Below are 20,709 nucleotides of genomic sequence, written 5' to 3' on the forward strand. Positions count from 1 at the left end.
TTGGCCAGCTGAGAACCTATTGATCTAAACTCCCACTCGTTCTCTGCTTCTCAGATTTCACATTTCTTTTCCCATCTCTCTTTGCTTTTGTCAGTCTCCCCTGTTAGCATTGTTTTTGCAAAGTTCAAACAGAATTTTTTTAAAGACATTTTCTCCTCTTGCACAAAGCAATTGTGGCTAATCTAAAAAGTGCATTTTTTCATTATGAATATTGAGGGCTGGTGTGCGTATTTTTCCTAACAGTCTTCCTAATGAGATACATTTAATCTAAAAATAATGAACCCAACAAAACACTGTACATTAACTCTATTGCCTTTCGACCTACACGACGTCTAATGCAAAGTTATTATCATTTTCTATTTTCTTATTCATTTTTATTACATTTTCAGTTCAGGTTCAGTTAGCTGCCAGAGTGGATTTTCGTTTTTGTTTGAAAAATATTGAATTTTTTACAAGTTTTTATTAGTTTAGGCATGAAGGCTTTCACACACCGGACGTGTAAAAGTAGCGTGCACATTTCATTTGCAAGAAAATTTCACAGGATGAAATAAAACATCTGGATTTCTGTTCCTGTTTTTGTCTGCAGCAGATTATTCAGATCGCGTCTTCTAAAATTTGCCATTTGCAATCCACTTTAAAAGTTTGTACATCCACATTTTTACAGCCCAACTCCATAAAGAAAATCTTGGCAAGAAATTTCGGTTAGCAGCCACCTTTTCCCCCAACCAGGCAGTTAAATCCCAGAGCATATAGAAAAAGTGAGATACAGAAGGCCGCAAGAGATCAGCCCACTGTTAGCAAGCGAAAGATGGAGCGTGAGATTGAAACTGTGAAAGAAAAAAGTTGCTGTGTGAAACGTGGAGCAGGTGTAAGAGTAAAAAAGGAGACAGTGTGAGAAATGAGTTAAGAAGCTGGGAAGGAAGATGAAGTGCACAAGGTCTTCATCAAATTTTTGGACTTTGTCTTTCCCCCTTCTCCCTGCCTGCATGTGTATGACCTCATACCTGCTCAGTAAACCCACATCTTGGATATAGTTTTACTTACTAAAAATTCATATTTCAAAGTTTTCTATTATTGATATTTCAAATGTTCCAAAAGAAAACAAATAAACACAAGACAGAGTAACACTATTATAAGTTTATGTTTTTATGTCACTTTGGTGTGTTAAATAAATTCCTCAGTACTAAAGAGAAGAACAGAAAAGAAGCAATCATTTCGATGTAAACAGACAAAATGTTACTGTCCAACATTTTAAATGCACATCTCTTAATGACTGATGAGGGGATTCATATCGATTCAATAAATATTCACCTAAGTCGAGCAGGCACCAGGATAAAATGGCAAGCCTGTTTCAATCTAAAGCTCATAATAAACCTACCAGTATTTAATTCCCAGTAATAAACACAAATCTATAATGTTTTAATTGTTTGACTTGTTTTAATATTGCAGATTTCAATCAGCTCTGGAACCACAAAATGCTTCAAAGGCATTTGTCATGCATGCAGGAGGGCTGCCAAATAGGGCTGGGCCATATCGTACCGTTCACGGTAATACTGGTATAATGTTGGGCAACGATAAGAAAATGAAATATCGCGATAGAATATGGGTAAAACGCACATGCGCAGTGCCTTTGTTTTCATACGCACATGGCGAAAAAGCATGACAGTGACGGAGAATGAGAAGGGCGAAAGTGGATCTTTGAATGAAACGGATGAACCAGAATTGGTTTGTAAAAATGCTGCAACTTCAGTGGTGTGGAACTGGTTTAGCTTTCGTCCGTCAGATACACAACAAAGCACTATTTTTGGTAGCACATGCTAGCGGGCCGTCGTTATTACCGTGTTTTCTGGAAAATACGGCACACTTAAAATCAATCCTTTGATTTTTCTGAAACCGACAGTGCCCCTTATAATCCCGTGTGCCTTATGTATGAATTCTGGTTGTGTTTACTGACCTCGAAACGATTTTATGTGGTACACGGCGCTCGGAAATCTGTCAAATTTTTTAGTACGACTTTGCTAAGCTACGAAGCCGCACCGCTTGATGGATTGTCGGAGCATTACGACTACTGTAGGCAGGAGCCTGGCGGAGTGATACGTACTGTGCTTCAACATAATATTACTGTATTGTGTGTGTGTATAACCTCTTTTTAAGTTTTGTGGATGTTATACATGGTTATACTGAGGATATGTCAGCCAGTTTCCACTGGAAATGCCTTTTGGTTAAACTGTCAGCAAGGAATTTGCATTTGTGCTGTTAAATTTTTATATAACTTTAATGCAGATAAAAAACAGCTGCTCGTTTAAGTGAAAATAGGTTGATTTTTTTTTTTGCATTAATAAAGTTGTGGAGTTTTAAAGTATTTTGTCTAGTCTCAATTATATCGTCAGTTATATCGTTATTGCAAATTTTCAAATGCATATCATGATAAATATTTTGGTCATATTGCCCTGCTCTACTGCCTAAGACCTGTGAACACACTGATTGGTAAAATCTGGATTTTTTTTTTTAAAATGTACTTGAGTTTATTCTCGAGCTGAGTTAAAACACAAAGAAAGCAAAACAATGTGAATTTCCGACACAGTTGCTCCTGTTTGAATCATCGATTCACCGGAGAATTGAAGAAAATCTGAATTTGAAATTTGAAGGGAAAAAAAGCTGCATGTGTGTTGAAACTGGCATCAGCGAACACAGGCAGGGCAGGTAAGGTGTTTGATAGCTTCCACAGTGTGTGTGTGGCTTGAGGGACTGGTCTGTGGGGAGCTGATTGCACAGGCTCTCATTATGTGGCCAGTGGCTGTAATGGAGTGTGACAGCAACGTGCTGTGCTCTGGATCTCTGTCCTTCCAGCCTGCAAAGCCAATTAAACACACTCTGCCTTGCCCTGCTTCGTTCTCCATCACTCACTCCTTCCTTGCTGTTCCCCACTCCCGCCTCCACCACCATCGGCAGCTCCCGATCGCTACCTTCTTGGTCCCCAGAGTCAGCTTTGCAGCTGACTCTTTCTAACCCCCTCCAACACATCTCCAAGCTCAATACTTCAAGCTCCTTCCCAAATCTTTTGCTTCCTCCTCTTATTTCCTGTGGTCTACATGACAATTCAAAGCTCTGATTGCTTCTGCCCTTCTTCCTGCACTCCTCAGCCCCCCCCTCAAAACTAACCGAATGCCTGCCTCTCCCGCTGGTAAAGTATGGGTCTGTTTGGGGGGGGGGCACAAGGGGAGAAGTGCTGGGCTAGAGAGAGGAACATCCTCTGATGACAGCTTCCCTCTATGCTACCACACACACACACACACACACACACACACACACACACACACACACACACACACACACACACACACACACACACACACACAGAGCAATAGTTGGTTCTTCAGGACCTGGAGCAGTCACAACCACTTAGGAGGAAAAATGCCCTGCAGCACCAAAAACACACATAGTCCATTTATCACTCCCTCATAGTTCCCCAAAATGTGCGCGCGCACACACACACTGTCTGAATGTGTGACTATGTGTGTGCTTCCAGCATTGGACTCCTGGTTTTTAAGTGTTTAAAATCATGTCATCGTGCCCCGAAAGTACAGTGTGCAACACTGATGAAAAAATCTTATGACATCTTTCATCTCCTGTGAATCCCTCTGACAGTACAAACCATAAATGGTAGTGAAATGCACTCGCTATGCATGCATACTGCTGAGGAAGATGAGGGTTTGGTACCTGTCTTGAACCAGCCATCCTCAGTGAAAGACTCTCTGGTCTCCTGAGGTTTGTTAAAGTACTCTTTAAAAACAGATGGCCCTCGAACCAGAAGCTCCCCCTCTTTCCCCTCCAGACCAGGTCGTACCTGATGCATATACATGGAAAGAAAGGAAGAAATCAGGATAAATACATCACCGTGCTTAACAGCTGGTATGAGATGTTAGTCCTGATATACTGTGTTCGTTTTATATACTATCATTAAAAATCTACACTGATTTTGTTTATCCAAAGGACATTTTCCCAGAAGTCTTATGATTTTCTTGGATATAACATAAGCTGTGCCACCATGTTCTTTTTAAAGAAAAGTGGCTTTCTCCTGGCAATCCTTCCAAGCAAACGACACTTGTTCAGTCTTTTCCTAATATTACTGACATGAACTTTAACATTTAACATGCTAAGTCAGGCCTGCAAAGTCTGAGATGTACTTTTTCTTTATCCGTCATACAGTCTGACCTTGGGGTCTCACACTTGTTGGTCATCAGTTATTCAAGTGCATTTCATTAGCAACAGGAACAGGATTGCATTGAGTCTGATGCTAAACCTTTGTTTTCACATGATTTTACCTGATGACACCTATATATATTGAACTTATGGATTACCTGAGTCTCTTTGTGAGTGCCTTCCACAATGGTTGTATTAATTGTGTTATTCATAACAATCCGAACTTCCACACCAGGCAGCGGCAACCCAACAGCTCCTGTCAAACACAAAGAAAGCCCATGAACACAGAGAGAAGAGAATACACTTTGTCGAAGCAGAATGGGATGATTTTTGGCCTTTACAGAAGTGGAACACATATTCTGGCAATAATCAGTGAAAAAGCCATCAAAAGCATTCAGTGAGAGATTTTTAACACAAGAGTCATCTTCTCCAAGACAGCATTAGCCTCCATCTGCAGGCCAAAACTGGCCACTGGCTTGCTGAGCTTGTAAAACACTAAACTGAAAGCCATTCGTCTCAGTCACCACAAACCAGCTTACACGGACAGTAATGGGGATTTCTGGGCAATGCCTGATGCAGCCGTTTGCACAAACTTCAAGTAAACGTCAAGTAATAGAACTGTTTTTAGGTGTTTGTTTGCACTTTCAACCTGTTTCTGAAGCCTCCAAAAAAACAAACAAAGAAGAAACAAGGACTCAAGGGTACAGCAGGATTCAGTCCTTCAGTCTAATTTACTGCTGAGCACTTGACATGTTTTATTAATAAAGCACAGCAGCATGAAATGTTATAACTGAGCTGACAAGTATTAAAATACAGTAAGAAGTCTGTGTTAAAAAATCCAGTGTTCATAACTGTGAGGTGCAGTAACGTTTTAGAGAAAACTGTTACTAAAAAAAGGATTTCCACATTTCCTGACATCACCTGCTGTCTCCACAAACTGTGTGCAAGTGACACCTGGCGAGTTAAATAATTAAAGCACAAAAAAAATTCTCATTGGTCTTCTGTGTGCATTAATATTTGCACCTATATTTTATTTTATAGCCTGGTTTAGCTGGAGGTTTCTTCCTGCTAAAAGGGAGTTTTTCCTTCCCACTGTGGCCAAGTACTTGGGTGTTGTGTGATTTTTGTGGTTTCTCTGGATTATTGTCGGGTCTTCGCCTTACAAAAGGAAGTTCCTTGAGGCAACTGTTGTTGTGATTTAGTGTTACATAAATAAATGAAATAAACTGAATATTTTATATCATTTTGCAGACTAACATTTGCCCAATAAAAAGACTGTCAGGTTTTGAAGGATTCTATCAATTTTTATACAAACGGGCTTTTAATTAATTTTAACTTGTATGTCTGATCTTATTGTAAAGCACTTTGTGATTTTTATCTGTGAAATGTGCTATATAAATAAATTTTACTTACTTACTTACTATCAATTCAAACTGTATGAACTTTGGCTTGGAAAAAGTCACACCAACCCACACTTTGCAATCCGTCTCCCACCAAGGGCAATTATAACACTGAAAAAGTACACCATTTGAACCTATTAAATGTAATCACATTACTGCAGCGGTATCTAATAATAGCATCTAAATGTTGGGCATCAGGAGAAAAATCCTGTAAAAATTAATTCCTTATCTCAAGATCCTTTTTGTCCTTGAAAATGCAAGTGAAGTAACTCTGTACTTCTTACACAGGTAGAATGAGAATCCTACTACATCCTATTTATCATCACTTCATTCATTTTCTAACTACTTATCCGATTTATGGTCATCGGGAATAGTGTATTAAAATAACAGTTTTCAGATGCTAGCACGATTACCCTTAATTCACTAAAACTGAAAATGGATCCTTTTGATTGATAAAAAAGGCTGGGGTGTGAGAGCTTTTGTTTTGGCTTTTTAAGGTGGGGAAAAAGCTATGAACAACTGCTTTTATAAGACTGCCGTATCTACACTTTCTCTGTGAAAATACAGGGAAAAAAAGCCTGAAAAGTGGGACAAAAAAGAATCAAAGAGATGAAAGGGGCAGCAGCGTGAGATAATAATAAGATGGGGGGAAAAAATGAGGATGATCTCATATGTTTACATCTCAGGACGGGCAATATGACCTAGAAAGACACTCAGCTTTGTTAATATGAAGAGCTCCAAAAGTGTAAGCACCACAGCAAAATCAGGATAGTTACATGGCCTAAATACAGGAGAGAATTACTAATGAAACTGCTGCCAATAAGTTGTATTAAGAGCTGAAATGTCATCTGTTTAGCTGCTGTGGGGCGGGGGGGTGAGAAAGAGAAGAAGGTGAGAGTGAAAGAGAGATACCACTCCACTGCTCTTCTGAGAGTGTTTCCTGTGGTTGCTATTGATCCATTTTAACCTACTTAAAAGGCAAGATAGGAACACGCCAACTCAAACAGGCGCAGCCTCGTGCCTACATGTGCTCACACCGTCACACACACACACACACACACACACACACACACACACACACACACACACACACACACACACACACACACACACACACACACACGCAGACATACACATACACTTACACAAATGCTGAGAGGAAACATCAATAAAAACGCAGGCCTCTTGAAGCCATTCTTAATAATCACCTGAGAGGAGTCGAACGCAGCCTGCTCGGTTCATGCCAAACATTCAGTGAGCAACAAACAAAACAATACCCTGACAAAACAGGCAGGCAGAGGATTACCAAATCCACTTGCAAGCTAATTAGCTCTACCTGTAAGAGGAAGTGTTGTCTGGGGAACAGGAAAGGAAGAAGACGGTGGAAGAGAAAGAGAGGGAAAGAGAGAGAGAGAGAGACAGAGGAAGAGGGGATGACAGGAGAAGATGGCAACCGCCACTACTCTGACCTCATTTCCAGACCTTGCTTTTGTTTTTGCGTGTGTGAGGGAGGTGTAGTTGGGATCATGGGGTTTTACCTGACATCACGCCAGAGACAACTACCTTTGATTAAAGCACAACGCGTGAAGTTGAAGTACTCACTCAAACTGATGAGGGAGGGTCGAGCAACATCAGAGGTTTTTGGATTATATGTGAAGTAGAACAAAATTTTTGAGAGCATTTTCAAAGTGTAGTATAAACCGGGAACACTGGCTCAATTAAGCAAGGTTTGCTTTTTAAATTATTATTATTTTATGTCGTTCTGTTAAACCACACTGCCTTTCTATGTTTCCAGGATAAAGATTTCTAATATATATGTGTATACTTTTAACATAGAGTGGCAGAAATCAGTGATTGCAAGTTTGTTGATTGATAATCAGTATGCTTGGCTAGTTGTGCTGTGCAGTATCTCAGTATTTGGTACCAAAAGATAAATGCACCAAATGACAAACTGATCGAGGGTTGGCCTGATTTAAAAAGAGAGCAGAAAACGCTGCCATTGGTTTGTCATTAAGGGTTTTCAAGAAAAATGCTGATAATCAGATGCCAAACCGATCTTTAAGAGGTTATCTGTATGGCCTCATTTCCTGCCATTGCTTCAGCAGCTGGTTTGTAACCTGACCATATTCTGCTTGGAAGAGCACCAAAACATGCATTTTATTATCAAGTTAGTATTTTGACACCTGAGGTTTCACAACTTTATCGTTATGCAAAGGGATAAAGGAGTTTTAAAAAAAAAACATACGCAGCTGGCGCCCAAACTATACATGTATCCGGTACTGACTTTGACATTCTAGACAGGTTTTTAGAAGATAATTGAGAATACAGATTTTTGGATGAAGCTAAAATTGTGTAATGCAAGTTTATCTAGCTGAGTGGCTCCAACCATTGTTTACAGGACTCTGCAACAGTGACACGTGGCAGATAAGAAGATAGTGGTGCAAAGTTAAGCAACGTGCAACGAGTTGCTGACTTGTTTGTGAAATACTTTGCCGGAAAGTTAACTAATGATCCCATGACTTCCCTTTTTAAGATAAGTAACACACATACACATGTAAAAAAAAAATTTCTTTCTTTACTCATATGTGTGTAAGGTGTGAGAGTACAAGTGCATCCACTTAGTTCAACCTGGGACGCGTGGGCCCTTGAGAGGGTTGGACAGCGCCATGCCGATCTCAGTCATGCCGTAGCGTTCGAGGAGTGTGTGCCCGGTAATCTCCTCCCAGCGCTGCAGAGTGGGAAGCGGGAGAGCAGCCGAGCCTGAAACCATCAGCCTGGAGAGAAAGGGACAGGCATGAGGGACACACGCCAAAAAACACATCTGCAGTTTATATTTTGCCTGAAAAACCTGTGTGAAACATGTAAATTATCTAATTGTTTGCTAATTAGAAACATCAATTTTTGTGCATCTTCTTACACGTCTCCAAGGACCTGATTTGTGAGAGTCAGTAAGCATAGGGTTGTGCCTTACAGTATTCTAGAAACTGCAGACTGTTTATGAAAAATATACAGAATGCAGCATGGGAGAGATGATTGGCAGCACAAAGGAAGCAAAATAAAAACACAGATGCCACACACACTTGTAAAAGAAACTGTGGCAGTGAAAATTATTAAGAAGCAAAACATGTACTGGAAATGTGGTGTGACATTAATACACCATCCACAAAGGTCAAAAGATTATCAAGTAGCAAGAAAACATAATAATGTAATAATAATGCATGCCACGAGTGCATACACACAGAAAGGTGACAAACAAATTACAAATGAAAAGAACTACAAGTGTCTCAGGGCCAAAATAAACTTTTAAAAACAGGCTTAATGCTTCTTGGGACTGACTTTGCTTCAGGTTTGAACACTTCAACACTTCTGGGGAGGAGCGCAGTCTGACACGCACGTCAACCACACCTTCATGTGGTTTTCAGCTCGGTAAAAGGAGCAAAGATGGCAAGAGAGGTGAGTTGGACAGGTACATGTTGTTGCTCCAAAAGCAGCTGAAATTGTTAACTGTGGTTTGATGCATAGATCATGTTTAGACACCTCCGCGGTCAACAGCTGCAGCTGCATCAGTCATTGTTACACAGAACTTGCTGAGGTAGTTGAAGCACTGAAAAACTTCAATTTGTCTCACAAATGAACTTTATTTTCCAATTTTGCTTTTTTGTCTTCTTTGAATGTGAACCGAAAACACTGCCAGGATAGGGTGATGGTCAATGGGCCCAATTGCTAATCACTAACGCATCTGTCAGTTAGCTGAGCTACTAACATACAGATGTTTGGAGCCCAGAGACTGGCTTACAGCCAAACTCAAACGTTTGTGCTGTCATATCCTGCTCTGTCAGGTAAAGTCAAGGCTTCAAGTTGAAGGAGTTTCACCAAAAATACTCTCCATCAAAGTTATCTGGACATAAATAAATACTAACAGGAATGATGAAGAGCCCAAAATGAATGAACTCCATAGCAACATTAAATTTCCTCTTTAAATTGCCTAAAGCATCCAACTATTGGGTGATTAAAAAAGATGATAATCTCCCAACTGATGACAAAATGCATTAATATTAACTTTAATTAAGCTCTATACATCCCTGTGAAAAGGACATTTAGGAAACACTGCATAAAAACCCTGCATTAAACCATTCAGTGCTACATTATAGTTGCTCTGTTCTTAACCATTTTGCCACCAGTCAATATGTACTCATACATACATGGAAGTATTCACAAATACAGCTACTTGTGAGTAAAATCTTGTGGCACAGATTCCACAACCAGTACCTTATTCTCTCTTTGCAGACTGCTTTGACAAAGTCCTTCACATGAGGCTGTGTGAAGTGCTGATCATAGTACTGGATCAGCTTAGAGTAAATAGTTGGCACGGCCATGAACACATTAACCATGGGAGCCTTGGAGCTCAACAGCATCTCCCACACCTGTGGGGGGAGAGAGGGAGAGAGATAAGCACAACACATAACTGAAGAAGGAAGGAGGAGGAGGAGAGATAAGGAAAATAAAAGCAGTATATCTAACAGTGGGGCATTGCAGACTAAATTATTAAATCCAGATTCATTCCATTAGTTTTAGAGGGGAAAAAAAGTGACATTTTTTCATTTATTTGATGTAAATGGCAGAATAAAGTCCAGACAGCAGCCTCATATTAAACCTGTCAACATAATGCAGGAAAAAGACAAGCAAAAAATGCCCAGATTTCTAAAAGGTCAGGAGGAAGAAAATAGCCGGCTGCCCCGGACTGGAGCGGTATTGCCGGTCAATTAAAAGACCTCGTGTGCAGCTACTTTTGACAAATGTGCTTTTCGACTGCCACAAAAGGAGCCGCTCCCATCCTCAGCTGCGTCAGACGTGCCGCCTTCAACAGCGGCGGGCACTAATGGACGCAAACATGCGTCGCCAACTACATGCACATCTAAACATACTGTATGAAAATCACATAAACTCACTTGTTCAAGGACAAAGTCATTTTACACACCCGGCCCCGCCCACTCAACCTCATTCCTCACACACGCTCACACATTGCAGTAGACGGCAGAAGGATAGGACGACAGCATGAATTAAATGAAGGTGAACGACGGCTTCTCTAAGTCACTCCCCCCGCACCACAGCCCACCACCAGTGCCCCCCTCCAAGCTGTCTCCTCTCAGGCTACTCGATCTCACTTCTTCTTCATTCATTCTGCCTCTATTTTCCAAGTGCTCCGTTTTCACTCTACTTTCATCTCTGACCCCACATCCTCCCTTCATCCCCCCCCCCTCGTCTCTCACCCCCCTATCTCACATTCACTTACCTTCTCTCTCCATTTCGTAATTTCCTGCTTCACTGCCTCTGCAGTCTCTCTCTCTCTCAGACACATACACACCTAGACACATACTCACACACAGAAAAATGCACTCTGTCCCATCATTGCGCTCACCTGAAGTAACACCACATCCTTCTTAATGTGCCAGCAATTTCTAAACTCTTCCTTCCACTTCTCTTTTGTGTGACCCTCACATCACAGACTCACCCAATCTATTGTCTACTAAACTATCTTCCAATCACTTCCTCTGGCTCTAATAAAAACACAAGTCAAACACACAGACAAATACAGCTAAGATGATTAAGATATGCCAACAGTACAATTTAATCAAATCCCAATCCAGTCTCCCAGAGTAGCGTTACAGGCCGATCTAAAAATTGCAAGTAACCTGCGGTTCACGCGAAGAGATACAGAATAAAAGTTTGAAGAGAGAAAAGGATGATTAGCTGAGCGTGCCCTGACCATACTGGGTGGTGTCTATCAAGTGCAGTGAAGCGCTCCCACCAAGCCCACTCTAGGCGGGAGAGGAAGGCAATTTATATCCGTCAAAGAGCTGGCCTCCACCTAGGGGACAGGATGCGGTGAGAACCGAGAGCTATGGCCTGCATCCTAAACAACTTCATGTGCCCTGCACTCAACGTAAGACCCGAAAACAGTTCTTCCCGAGAAGGCCCGATTGTTGAATGTCAATGTGCCAGCAGTGCTGATTCCTAAAAACTGTCAGGTAAGTTCACTCAGCTCGTCTGTCTCAGTAAAGAACATGTCTTTCAGTTTTAAAGTTTTACGTACTGGGAAAACATTTAAAATAATCTGGTCCTTAGTGGATCTAAAAATTGGGTAAATAAAACCTCAGATGAGCAACAATATGTGATCTTCCACTGTTTCATTTAATAAAAAAAAAAAAAACGAAACCAAACAGCAGAATCAGTGTGTGAAAAACTAAGCACAGCCTTACAAAACCACAGGAATTAAGAGCGTAAGTAGCAGCCAGATGCTGCTAATCAAATGCACTTGATTAAGCAGAAATTTTGGTAGCTTGCTGGTCTGGAGCATTCAGGTGTGTGTTAACACAATGCCAAGGTGGGAAGACATCAGCAGTGATCTTAGAGAAGCAACTGCATCGTGTTTTAATGTTCGAGCATTTCACTGACCTTACAGTGGAATAGACCTTGTTTTAATAGTCAAGTCATTAACATAGTAGTATCAGCTATGTAGTTAGCTAAGTTTTTAATTAGTGTTTGCAGGTTCCTACAAACAGACAGCTTTTTTATATTCCTCGTGGATAATAGCTTCAGCTGTAGGCAGATTACCACAGTCCTTGACAGCAGTGTCACATTATCGGTGTCGTAAATGCTTCATGTGAAGCAGAGGTGAAAAACATCAGTGTTCAGGTTGCCAGTGTGTCTGAATTAGCAGATAATAAAAGTTCCTGCTATTGACGTTGATAAGTAGTATCAGTTCTTATATAAGACTTATCCTAATAGTTGACTCTTCCTAGAGAAGGCTGACTGTAACAGAGAGCAACCAGCTATACAGAGTGGCATATGGATTCTTACAGCCAAACACTTTCAAAATGCTTTATCTGTCTGAACTAGACAACTGGTGTATGAAACATTATTTTTAAAATGTCAATTTCACTTTGAATTACAGAACAGGCAGTTGTGAGTATTTCCAAGCAGCATTCCCATCAATCAGGCTACTTAAAAAAATGCCCTTGCCTGTTAGAATTTAAAAATTGATGCCTTAGCCATCCCTCTTGAGGAAAAACAATGACAGTAATATTACATTTGAGTAGTTGCTGTGATGAAGCAGTCAATAAGAAATCAAATAAATTAAAAAAAGAAAAAAAATCCGAGCAACGCTGTTTGAAACCCAGGAACGCTATCTGCTCCCGTCAGTCTAATACAGTACACTTGAAAAAGACTTATCTGTGATTTACTTGATCACAATTCCTGCACTGAAAATTCCCGACACTATCTCCAGGCAAAATCAGAAGAAAAAGAAATCAATGCTGGCCTCTGCTGCCTAGGGTACCCTTCAGAGATCTTAGGGGATAGAAGACGATCGATCACTTCATCAATGTACTGTAACTTCAGGAGGAGGAGTATAAAGGCTCTTTTTTTTCTCTGAAGATGAGAGAAGGGGTTTTGTGGTTTGGCACACAAGGTCAGGGATAACAGTTGAATACTGATAGCTATATTAGTCTAGCAATACCCATGTTGACAGATACACATTTTCTTTAAGGTCGTTTCTTTTTCATTCACCTTAAGTGTCATGAAGTGGTAGACTTCCTGACGTACAAACAAAGAGAGCAAAAAACAGAAAGGCACACACACACATACATTAAAAATTGTGCATTTACACTTCAATACAGCTACACTTATATACACACACGTAGCACCCCATCTTCCCCTCCCTTCTCAGGGCCAAACAAGCACTATCATCCTTCAATGTCAGCTCATCGATTGATCTGCTGCTTAAGTCCCTGCCGTGTGTCGGCATTGGTCAGATACAAAGCCACACAGGGCAATTCATCACTGAGCCCCAAACACTTAGTTTTGACAGTGTGAGAGGGGGAAAGAGAGGGAGATGCAGACGGAGAGGAGATGAAGCGAGAAGAGAGGAGCAAGAACAAAAGAGCAAAGGGAAAGGGAAGCACCAACTGAGAAAGAGGGATTCATGTGGAAAGAGGTAATGGTCTTTTTTAATCCATCAGGGTTGTCTGCAGAAGACCTCTCAATCTGAAAACTGTCTTTGCCTTATGATTAAGTTAGATGGAACCCTAAAAAAAGCCACTTTTGTTCACGGGGGATAATAAAAGACACTGTGTACTGTGCCGAGAGACAGAAGAAGAAGAAGAGTGCATCTCTGACCTTCTGAGGATGGAATTCGGGAAGCATGACACAGGTGGCGCCCACCCAGAGTGGGCACAGCAGCTTGTTAACGACGCCATGAACGTGGTGGAGAGGCAAGGTGTGCAGGATGACATCATCTCTGGACCACGCCCATTCTGAAACCAGACACTGGACCTGAGGGGTGGGCCGGAGTGGGTTGTTAAGATGTCATATTGTCTTTACAATAAATTACCTCAGTCAGCTTTCACTGCTACAGACATTTGTTACAATGATCTCCCCTAAGCTGTCGTTTGGTGCACTTCCAGATGGCAAAATTGATTTTTGTAACTTATTTGAATTCTTCCCCATTGTCACAGTGCGCTATATGAGAGGAGACCAACAACAGCGAGGTTCAAATGAAAGGTTTTATCCTCAGCATACATGTTGCTGTTAGTAACAGGAGTATCAGGATCCCTGTTTTAACAACCTTGATCTTGATCCCTTTTATTGTATTTGTTTTGTTTACTGCATTAAAATTGGGAAAAATAACTTTTAAAAAGGCATTTTATTAAAAATAACATATAATTACGTGTCTGATTTACTGTATTTTTTGTGATGTTGTTTACTTGCTGAACTTTTGGCACCCAGCTAATTTCCACCTGTGCACGTATGAGGTCCGACAAAGTCAAGAGATCCCTGTGAAACTGGTTACAGCCAAAAAGCACAATAATACTAAAAATCATTATAACCTAACCCCACTCCACTCCACTGAGGTGGCTGCTGGTGTAGAAATCTGTAAACACCTCATCAACAGTAATTTCTCCCTCTGTGCTGGGCAAACAAAACACAAAAAAGAACAACATATTCTAAAGTTTATCATCGATGCTCTGCTGCTCTTAATTAAGGGTAGCTTAAACATCAGTGCAAGTCCAACATATACAGTTAGGTCCATAAGTTCTTTGACACTGACACAATTTTATAATTTTTGTCTATTCACATCGCCACAGATGACCACAAATGAGACTGAAGTGCAGATTTTCATCTTTAAATGTAATGCAATCCCCCATTTTCAGTGACTCAAATATAAGTGGACAAACAGACATAACACCGCTGTTGAGCTTTATTAATATTAAATTCTGAAAAAAGGAAAAGCATCTAGTTTTTTAGTCTATTAACTTTACTATAAAAATGATTAGTACTTTACACTTTCCATAATTCTCTTTTTAGTTTGATTTGCTCAAAAAATTTCATTTGAACAAATCTTTTTCTTATATGATGCTTCAACGCTGAAAGGCAAAAACATTTCCTACAATCACTCTAGTAATGAAACCATCAGACTAAGGACCTGCTTAGCATTACATGGAAATGGCCACGGTCATGTAAACAATACACACACATAATTTTTAAACTATGCCACCAATAAAAGTATTATTATTTATTAATTTTGTTAAAATGTTTCAAGGTCTAAACTTTGTGAAACCAGGACTTAAATATAGGTAAAAAAAAACCCCATCTAACTTCATATTCAGCTTATCTATTATTGGTTATATTGACACAAATCTCAGTGAGAACATCACAAAACTAACACATGCAGATCTATAAACTGTATCTATGATTTTCTTCTTAAATTAAAGAACTGTTTAGACACCCCCAGGAGACATATTCCCTGATTAGCATCACCCTCGTTTTTTCCCCACTGTGCTTCCTGAATAATCACTAATTTATGCCATTAAAGATCTCCTGAAGTTTTTCTGTGCAATTTTAAGTGAAACTGACCTACATGCCTGGCAGTGTGGAAAATTAAATCACTCTAAAAGGAGGCAGAACTTCACTTGAATCTGGTCGGTCTGGAAAACTGAGTGAGTGAATAATTAAGTGAGTCTGTCTGGTTTTTTGTTTTTTTATTTTTTGAGAGGTAACGTGAGGTTTTTTTGAAAAAAAAAAAATGCCTGCAGTGAATGTGATCACTACGGTGCGCTGTGTCCAACATATTGTGCATAATGGTATTTAAAGAGATGAGCATCATGAACAGTGTCAGAGTACTAAATGTCATCAGGGACGTCTCCTGGTCGTACATGGCTGCTGGCTTGTGTTATGACTCTTTGAATCATTAAATTAATTCTGACATTTGTGTACATGAGCATCACCAACATGCATGTAGAACACTGAATCTGGTTGCCTGTACAAAATAACGTAAACAGAAATTTACCTTCACGTCTCCCCCCCTCACAGGAACTTTAATTTTCTATGAAGTCACATTGATGGCCAAAAACATCAAATGATTTAAACAGATGCACTTCTGTAGTTTAATGCCAAACAAAATTATTCGTCAGGCCTTCCGTCAAATTTATTTTTTTCCCAATAAATGAAGCTTAATTAACCTTTTCTTTGTTTAAAATTTTCAGTTGTATAAATAAAACTGACTTTACAAAAGAAAAAATGTAAACAGAAATCCAGCAAAAACCTTCATTCCTTATAAAAATAATCTTTCCAAGCAACAATTATGAAATCTTACAATAAGATAGGACTTATTTTTTATTGAATACTGTTATTAAGGACTTATACATTAGAAGAACACAAATAAAACCTAAACATTTAATAAATAACTGACATAAACTGATTTTAGTTGTACATTCACATAGCTTACAGCAAACCATGAATGCACTGTTAAAAGGTCTAATTTAAGAGACCCATAACCCTATGATAAAAAAAAAGAAAAGCTAATAGCTTAATTTACTTTGGCTCCAGTGTAATTAATAGACATAATTTACCATTGCTTGGACGCTGCCGTGTGTATGCAGAACCCCTTTGGGTCGCCCTGTTGTTCCACTGGTGTAGATGATCATAGCTGGTAGATCAGCCCAGTCTGTGATGGCTGTCTCCTTCTCCTGTGCGTCTTCCTCACTTAAAGCATCCAGGTCAGAAGTAGGGGGCAGCTTCAGACACGGCAGCCCGAGCTTCTGTGCCAGAGGTTCGAGGGTTTCAGTGTAGGGGTCCGCTGCCAGCAGCAGCGAAGTCTGGGAATCAGAAATGATGTACTCCAGTTCTGCCGGTGGGTGTTTTCGGTAGAGTGGCACCGCCGTCCCACCACTCATCCAAGTGGCCCACTGTGCTACTGTATAGGAGGCATCATTAGCACACAGGAAGGAGACGCGTTTTCCTTCCAGACCTCCAAAGTCTGAGTTCAGAGCTGTACCGATTCTATTTGCAAGACCTAAACTGCGGCAGTACAGCTGCTTGTAGCTGTGGCTACCACTGCTGTCTATGACTGCAAGCTTTTCTCCATACACTGGAGCTCTGGCAAACACCGGCTTCTGGTTTAGCCTTGATGAAGGTGCTGTAGTCCAGCTATGAGCCTTTCTCAGACCTGCCTGTCTTAAAATCCATTGCCCTGGCTCCAATGGACAATAAGTTAAGGAAAAGGCAGGTTTCCAGTGAGGCAAAGTCCACTTCAAATAGTGGCAAGTAGCGGTTATACATCCTGGCAGCATGTTTGACTTTTAGTTGTTTATACGCTCCACAGTTAGAAGCTCATTACGGCTCCATCATCAGTATCTTACATCTGCTCATAGTGAATATCTGTGGGTTGAAGTGAAAAACATTTGCGCTTAGTTTGATGAAGCAACACACAAAGTCATAAAGCCAATTAACTTTGATCACCAGGGATTCTTTCTGTGACAATTAACCATCTGATTAACCACTAGTTTTGGGTTTTTGTAGATCTGCTGGTTGATGGTTACGAATACAAAACAAGCGCACTGATGTGGTCAGCTTGATAAAATAAATAACTGTTTAATTAAGGAACAAAGAAGATGATCTGGTTCCACCAGTGTTTGAATTTTTCATATATTATTTCCAAAATAATTACAGGAATCACTCAGAGATACAGACAGTCACTGGCTGAATTACATCAGTACTACTGAGCACCGTTTCACTCAGTGCCAAAGTTTGGTAGCAGAACACATCTGGGATAGAGGAAGAAAGGGAGTGAGACCACGTGGCATCACTCAAAAAACACACAGGACTTTAGCACATCTGTCACCAGCGTATAAGAAATTGAACCCGTGAATGATGATAATGAAATTTTTAGTGAGACATCGACATTTTCTTCAGATCATTAATTAGGCAGTTGGATCGGTTGTTGTCAGAGAAACGGGCCTTCTTTCACTGTGTTGGCTGACATTTTAACGTGGCATTTTTACACTGGCTGCACTGAGATTTCTTATCAGCCTGGTATTTACAGTAAACAAGCACGCTGTGTTAGATAGTGTGTCTGCAACCTTAGTATCTAAGCATAGACAATGCTATTTAATATTGCAGCGTGCAAGAACTGTGACAGTGACAGCCTCAGACACTATCAGACAGTTTCAAATGGTGTTGGTTTGACGTGTAAAATGTTGTGAATAAATAAAAAAAATGCTTTAACTGAGAAGTTTTGACCCATTTTGTGAGATACATTTTTGAATGTATTATTTCAAAATAAGTAGAGTCCTGAAAAACACGCTGTGAAACCGCAGACACTGGGCAATTTCAAATACCTGAGGCTAGTAACACAACCACTCTTTTAAAAAAGCTCTGAATGACTTTTGACCTGAGGCCTTTAATCCTCAGGGACTTGTACTGGGACACCACTCAGAGCTTTCTGACAGGTTGCTTCACCACATGGTAGAGCAGTAACAGCAGGGACTATAACATCCAAGAAAGGGTGGTGGCAATGCAAAAAATATAACTCATAAAGGATCAATCTCATTCACACAGCAGTCTGAGACAAACACACAATGAACATTAACCTTTGTACTCTATATAGTTAATGGTTTATGGGTCAATCCATGTCAGCTGACCAAATACTTTAAACTACAAGAATATACACTCTGGGATCATGAATGCTGCCTGAACATATGAATTAAACTAATGTTAAACTAAACATATGACTCTTTCTAAAAATTATTTATGGGAAGGGGGGCTGAACACCACCACAAGTTTTAGACTACAAGACAAAAGCCTTTCTAGATTTTTTTAGGTGGTTTTATATTTTTGGAATATCACAATAACTTGTTTTTTTGTCATAAAAACAAGAAAACATGACGAAAAATATATTATTATTAAACAGGCAATACAAAACCAATTCATGTTTTCCTATGAGCCAAGTCAGAGAAATTATGGAACATTCACACACTAAAACGACTTTTTTCTTTTAAGGAATGCAAATAAATAACAACTACAACTGGAATTAAAAATAAAAATATTTTTTTCTATAAAACTATGGTTGAGAATTCATCAACAATAATGACATATTAGCATAAAGAACTGATTTTGATTTGATCTTTAAGAAATTATGATTTGAATAGTTTCATGGTACAGAGTACACCTCATATGTGGAAATCAGTGTTCCCAATTTCAAGGCCTGGGTGTTTTATATTGACCTTTGCTACAGATTTCCCGTCACAGTAGCGGATATTTACCCGAATACTTAAAATTACTCAAGGAATTCTCTAGATGCATCTATTTGAAATGGCTCCAACTGATAGAAAGAAAAAGCTTGAAAATGCCCCTGACTTCAACAGAAATGACTTCTCCAGGCTGGGGATTTTTCTAAAATTCTAAAAATCGGTCAGTTAAGCTTTCACTGTTATAGTAGTTACTTAACATATATTGCGCTATTATTGTAAATTATTATTTAAATTATTATTTTAATCAATGATTAACAACATCGTGACTCTTTAATAGCATTAACATCATTCAGTCACTTGTCGACTTAAACAGCTTTAAACAGCAACACCGTGAAGTTACAGGAGGACGGACAATGACGAGGATGACCACCGACCGAAATAACCTCTTCATCTTAACGCCACTGTGCTCAGTCCAGGTGACTCTGACCGTCTCTGACTTTCACTTTATTCAGCGAGGACAGGTGACCGGACATCAGCCATGACATGAACGGTACACCTCCGCGTTTGACGGCTACAAACACAACGATATCTCGTAAAATAACACCCAGTTTCACTGTCTACACCTTTCTCTGTTAACTATTTCACTTTCACCTTACCTACAATAATAGTCGGCATTTCTTGGAGTGAAGGACAGTGCCACAACATTAAGCGTCCGGTTTGAAACAATAGTGGTTTAAACAGTTCCCGTCTCGTAAGTACACAGCACAAAGCCAGTTTCTGCAGGGTGGTTGACACTTTAAATACGCAGCTTTAATAACCCTTGAACAATGTTTTAAATGATTTTTAATGATCTTACTTTATTAGTCTACAAAATAAAAACTTACATAAAATAAAATGACAATCACACATTCAAAGCATGTCTGGATATAGCAACGCAAAACCTATGATCTTGTCTCTGCCTATCACTGTACTGCTGCTTTAAAACTCAATTAATTTTCCTATTTTGATGATTAAAGGGGCAAAACAATAATAAGAAATGAGTTAAATATCAGGCCAACAAAAATATAGTTTCAGATAACTAAATCCTTAATTATAAACAAACTAGCATGAGCTGTGTTTTTCTGTCATCCCGTGGTTATTAACTCAGCTTGGCAGTTGTTGGCACAACCTCCACCCACTTTACTGAGGACCTGCAGATCCAGTGGAGAAGCTGCTCGCCAGAGAGGAGGACACGGGAGGGGAGAGCGGGACGTATACGCAGCCGCTCCACACAGTGCTGTGTTTTAGATCACGTGCCAGTCCCACCACGCAGTGTGCCAACTAGCTTGGCTGGCTTCATCATCACAGTGCAAGTGGGCACATTCAGCCGCCAGCTGGCAGTCGCGGGCCTCAGATAAGAGAATGGTACAGACATGGCACACGTTCAAAAAGTTTTCACTTCCCTCCCCAAACCCCCTACACTGCAAACGAGGATGGCATGTTCCTAAAAACTGGAGCCTTTGTTTCTCAGTGCTCCCCTCCACTCTCAGGAATAGTGGCAAAGACCACTCGTTCCCATTCGCAGGGAAAATGCTATT

At 40.0% G+C, this 20,709-nt stretch overlaps 1 protein-coding gene across 3 annotated transcripts in view; it reads right to left on the reverse strand.

The window, feature by feature from the left end:
* Window positions 1-19,846, reverse strand: part of acsf3 (acyl-CoA synthetase family member 3) — a 37,159-nt gene extending 17,313 nt beyond the window's left edge. The window contains exons 1-7 of one of the 3 annotated variants that reach the window (XM_085402752.1): window positions 19,789-19,846; window positions 16,514-17,321; window positions 13,782-13,937; window positions 9,873-10,027; window positions 8,232-8,377; window positions 4,362-4,459; window positions 3,721-3,847 (exon numbers count right to left, since the gene is read on the reverse strand). In XM_085402752.1, coding sequence (XP_085258878.1) covers window positions 3,721-3,847; window positions 4,362-4,459; window positions 8,232-8,377; window positions 9,873-10,027; window positions 13,782-13,937; window positions 16,514-17,233 — 1,402 coding nt within the window. In that variant the 5' untranslated portion in view covers window positions 17,234-17,321; window positions 19,789-19,846. The other 2 variants (XM_085402753.1, XM_085402754.1) reach the window with 2 other exon arrangements.
* Window positions 19,847-20,709: the final 863 nt, after the last annotated feature.

The sequence above is a fragment of the Rhamphochromis longiceps genome, linkage group LG1, assembly GCF_057381845.1.
Source record: "Rhamphochromis longiceps isolate RC_006_pf linkage group LG1, R_longiceps_female_GT1.1, whole genome shotgun sequence".
Classification (NCBI taxonomy): Eukaryota; Metazoa; Chordata; class Actinopteri; order Cichliformes; family Cichlidae; genus Rhamphochromis; species Rhamphochromis longiceps.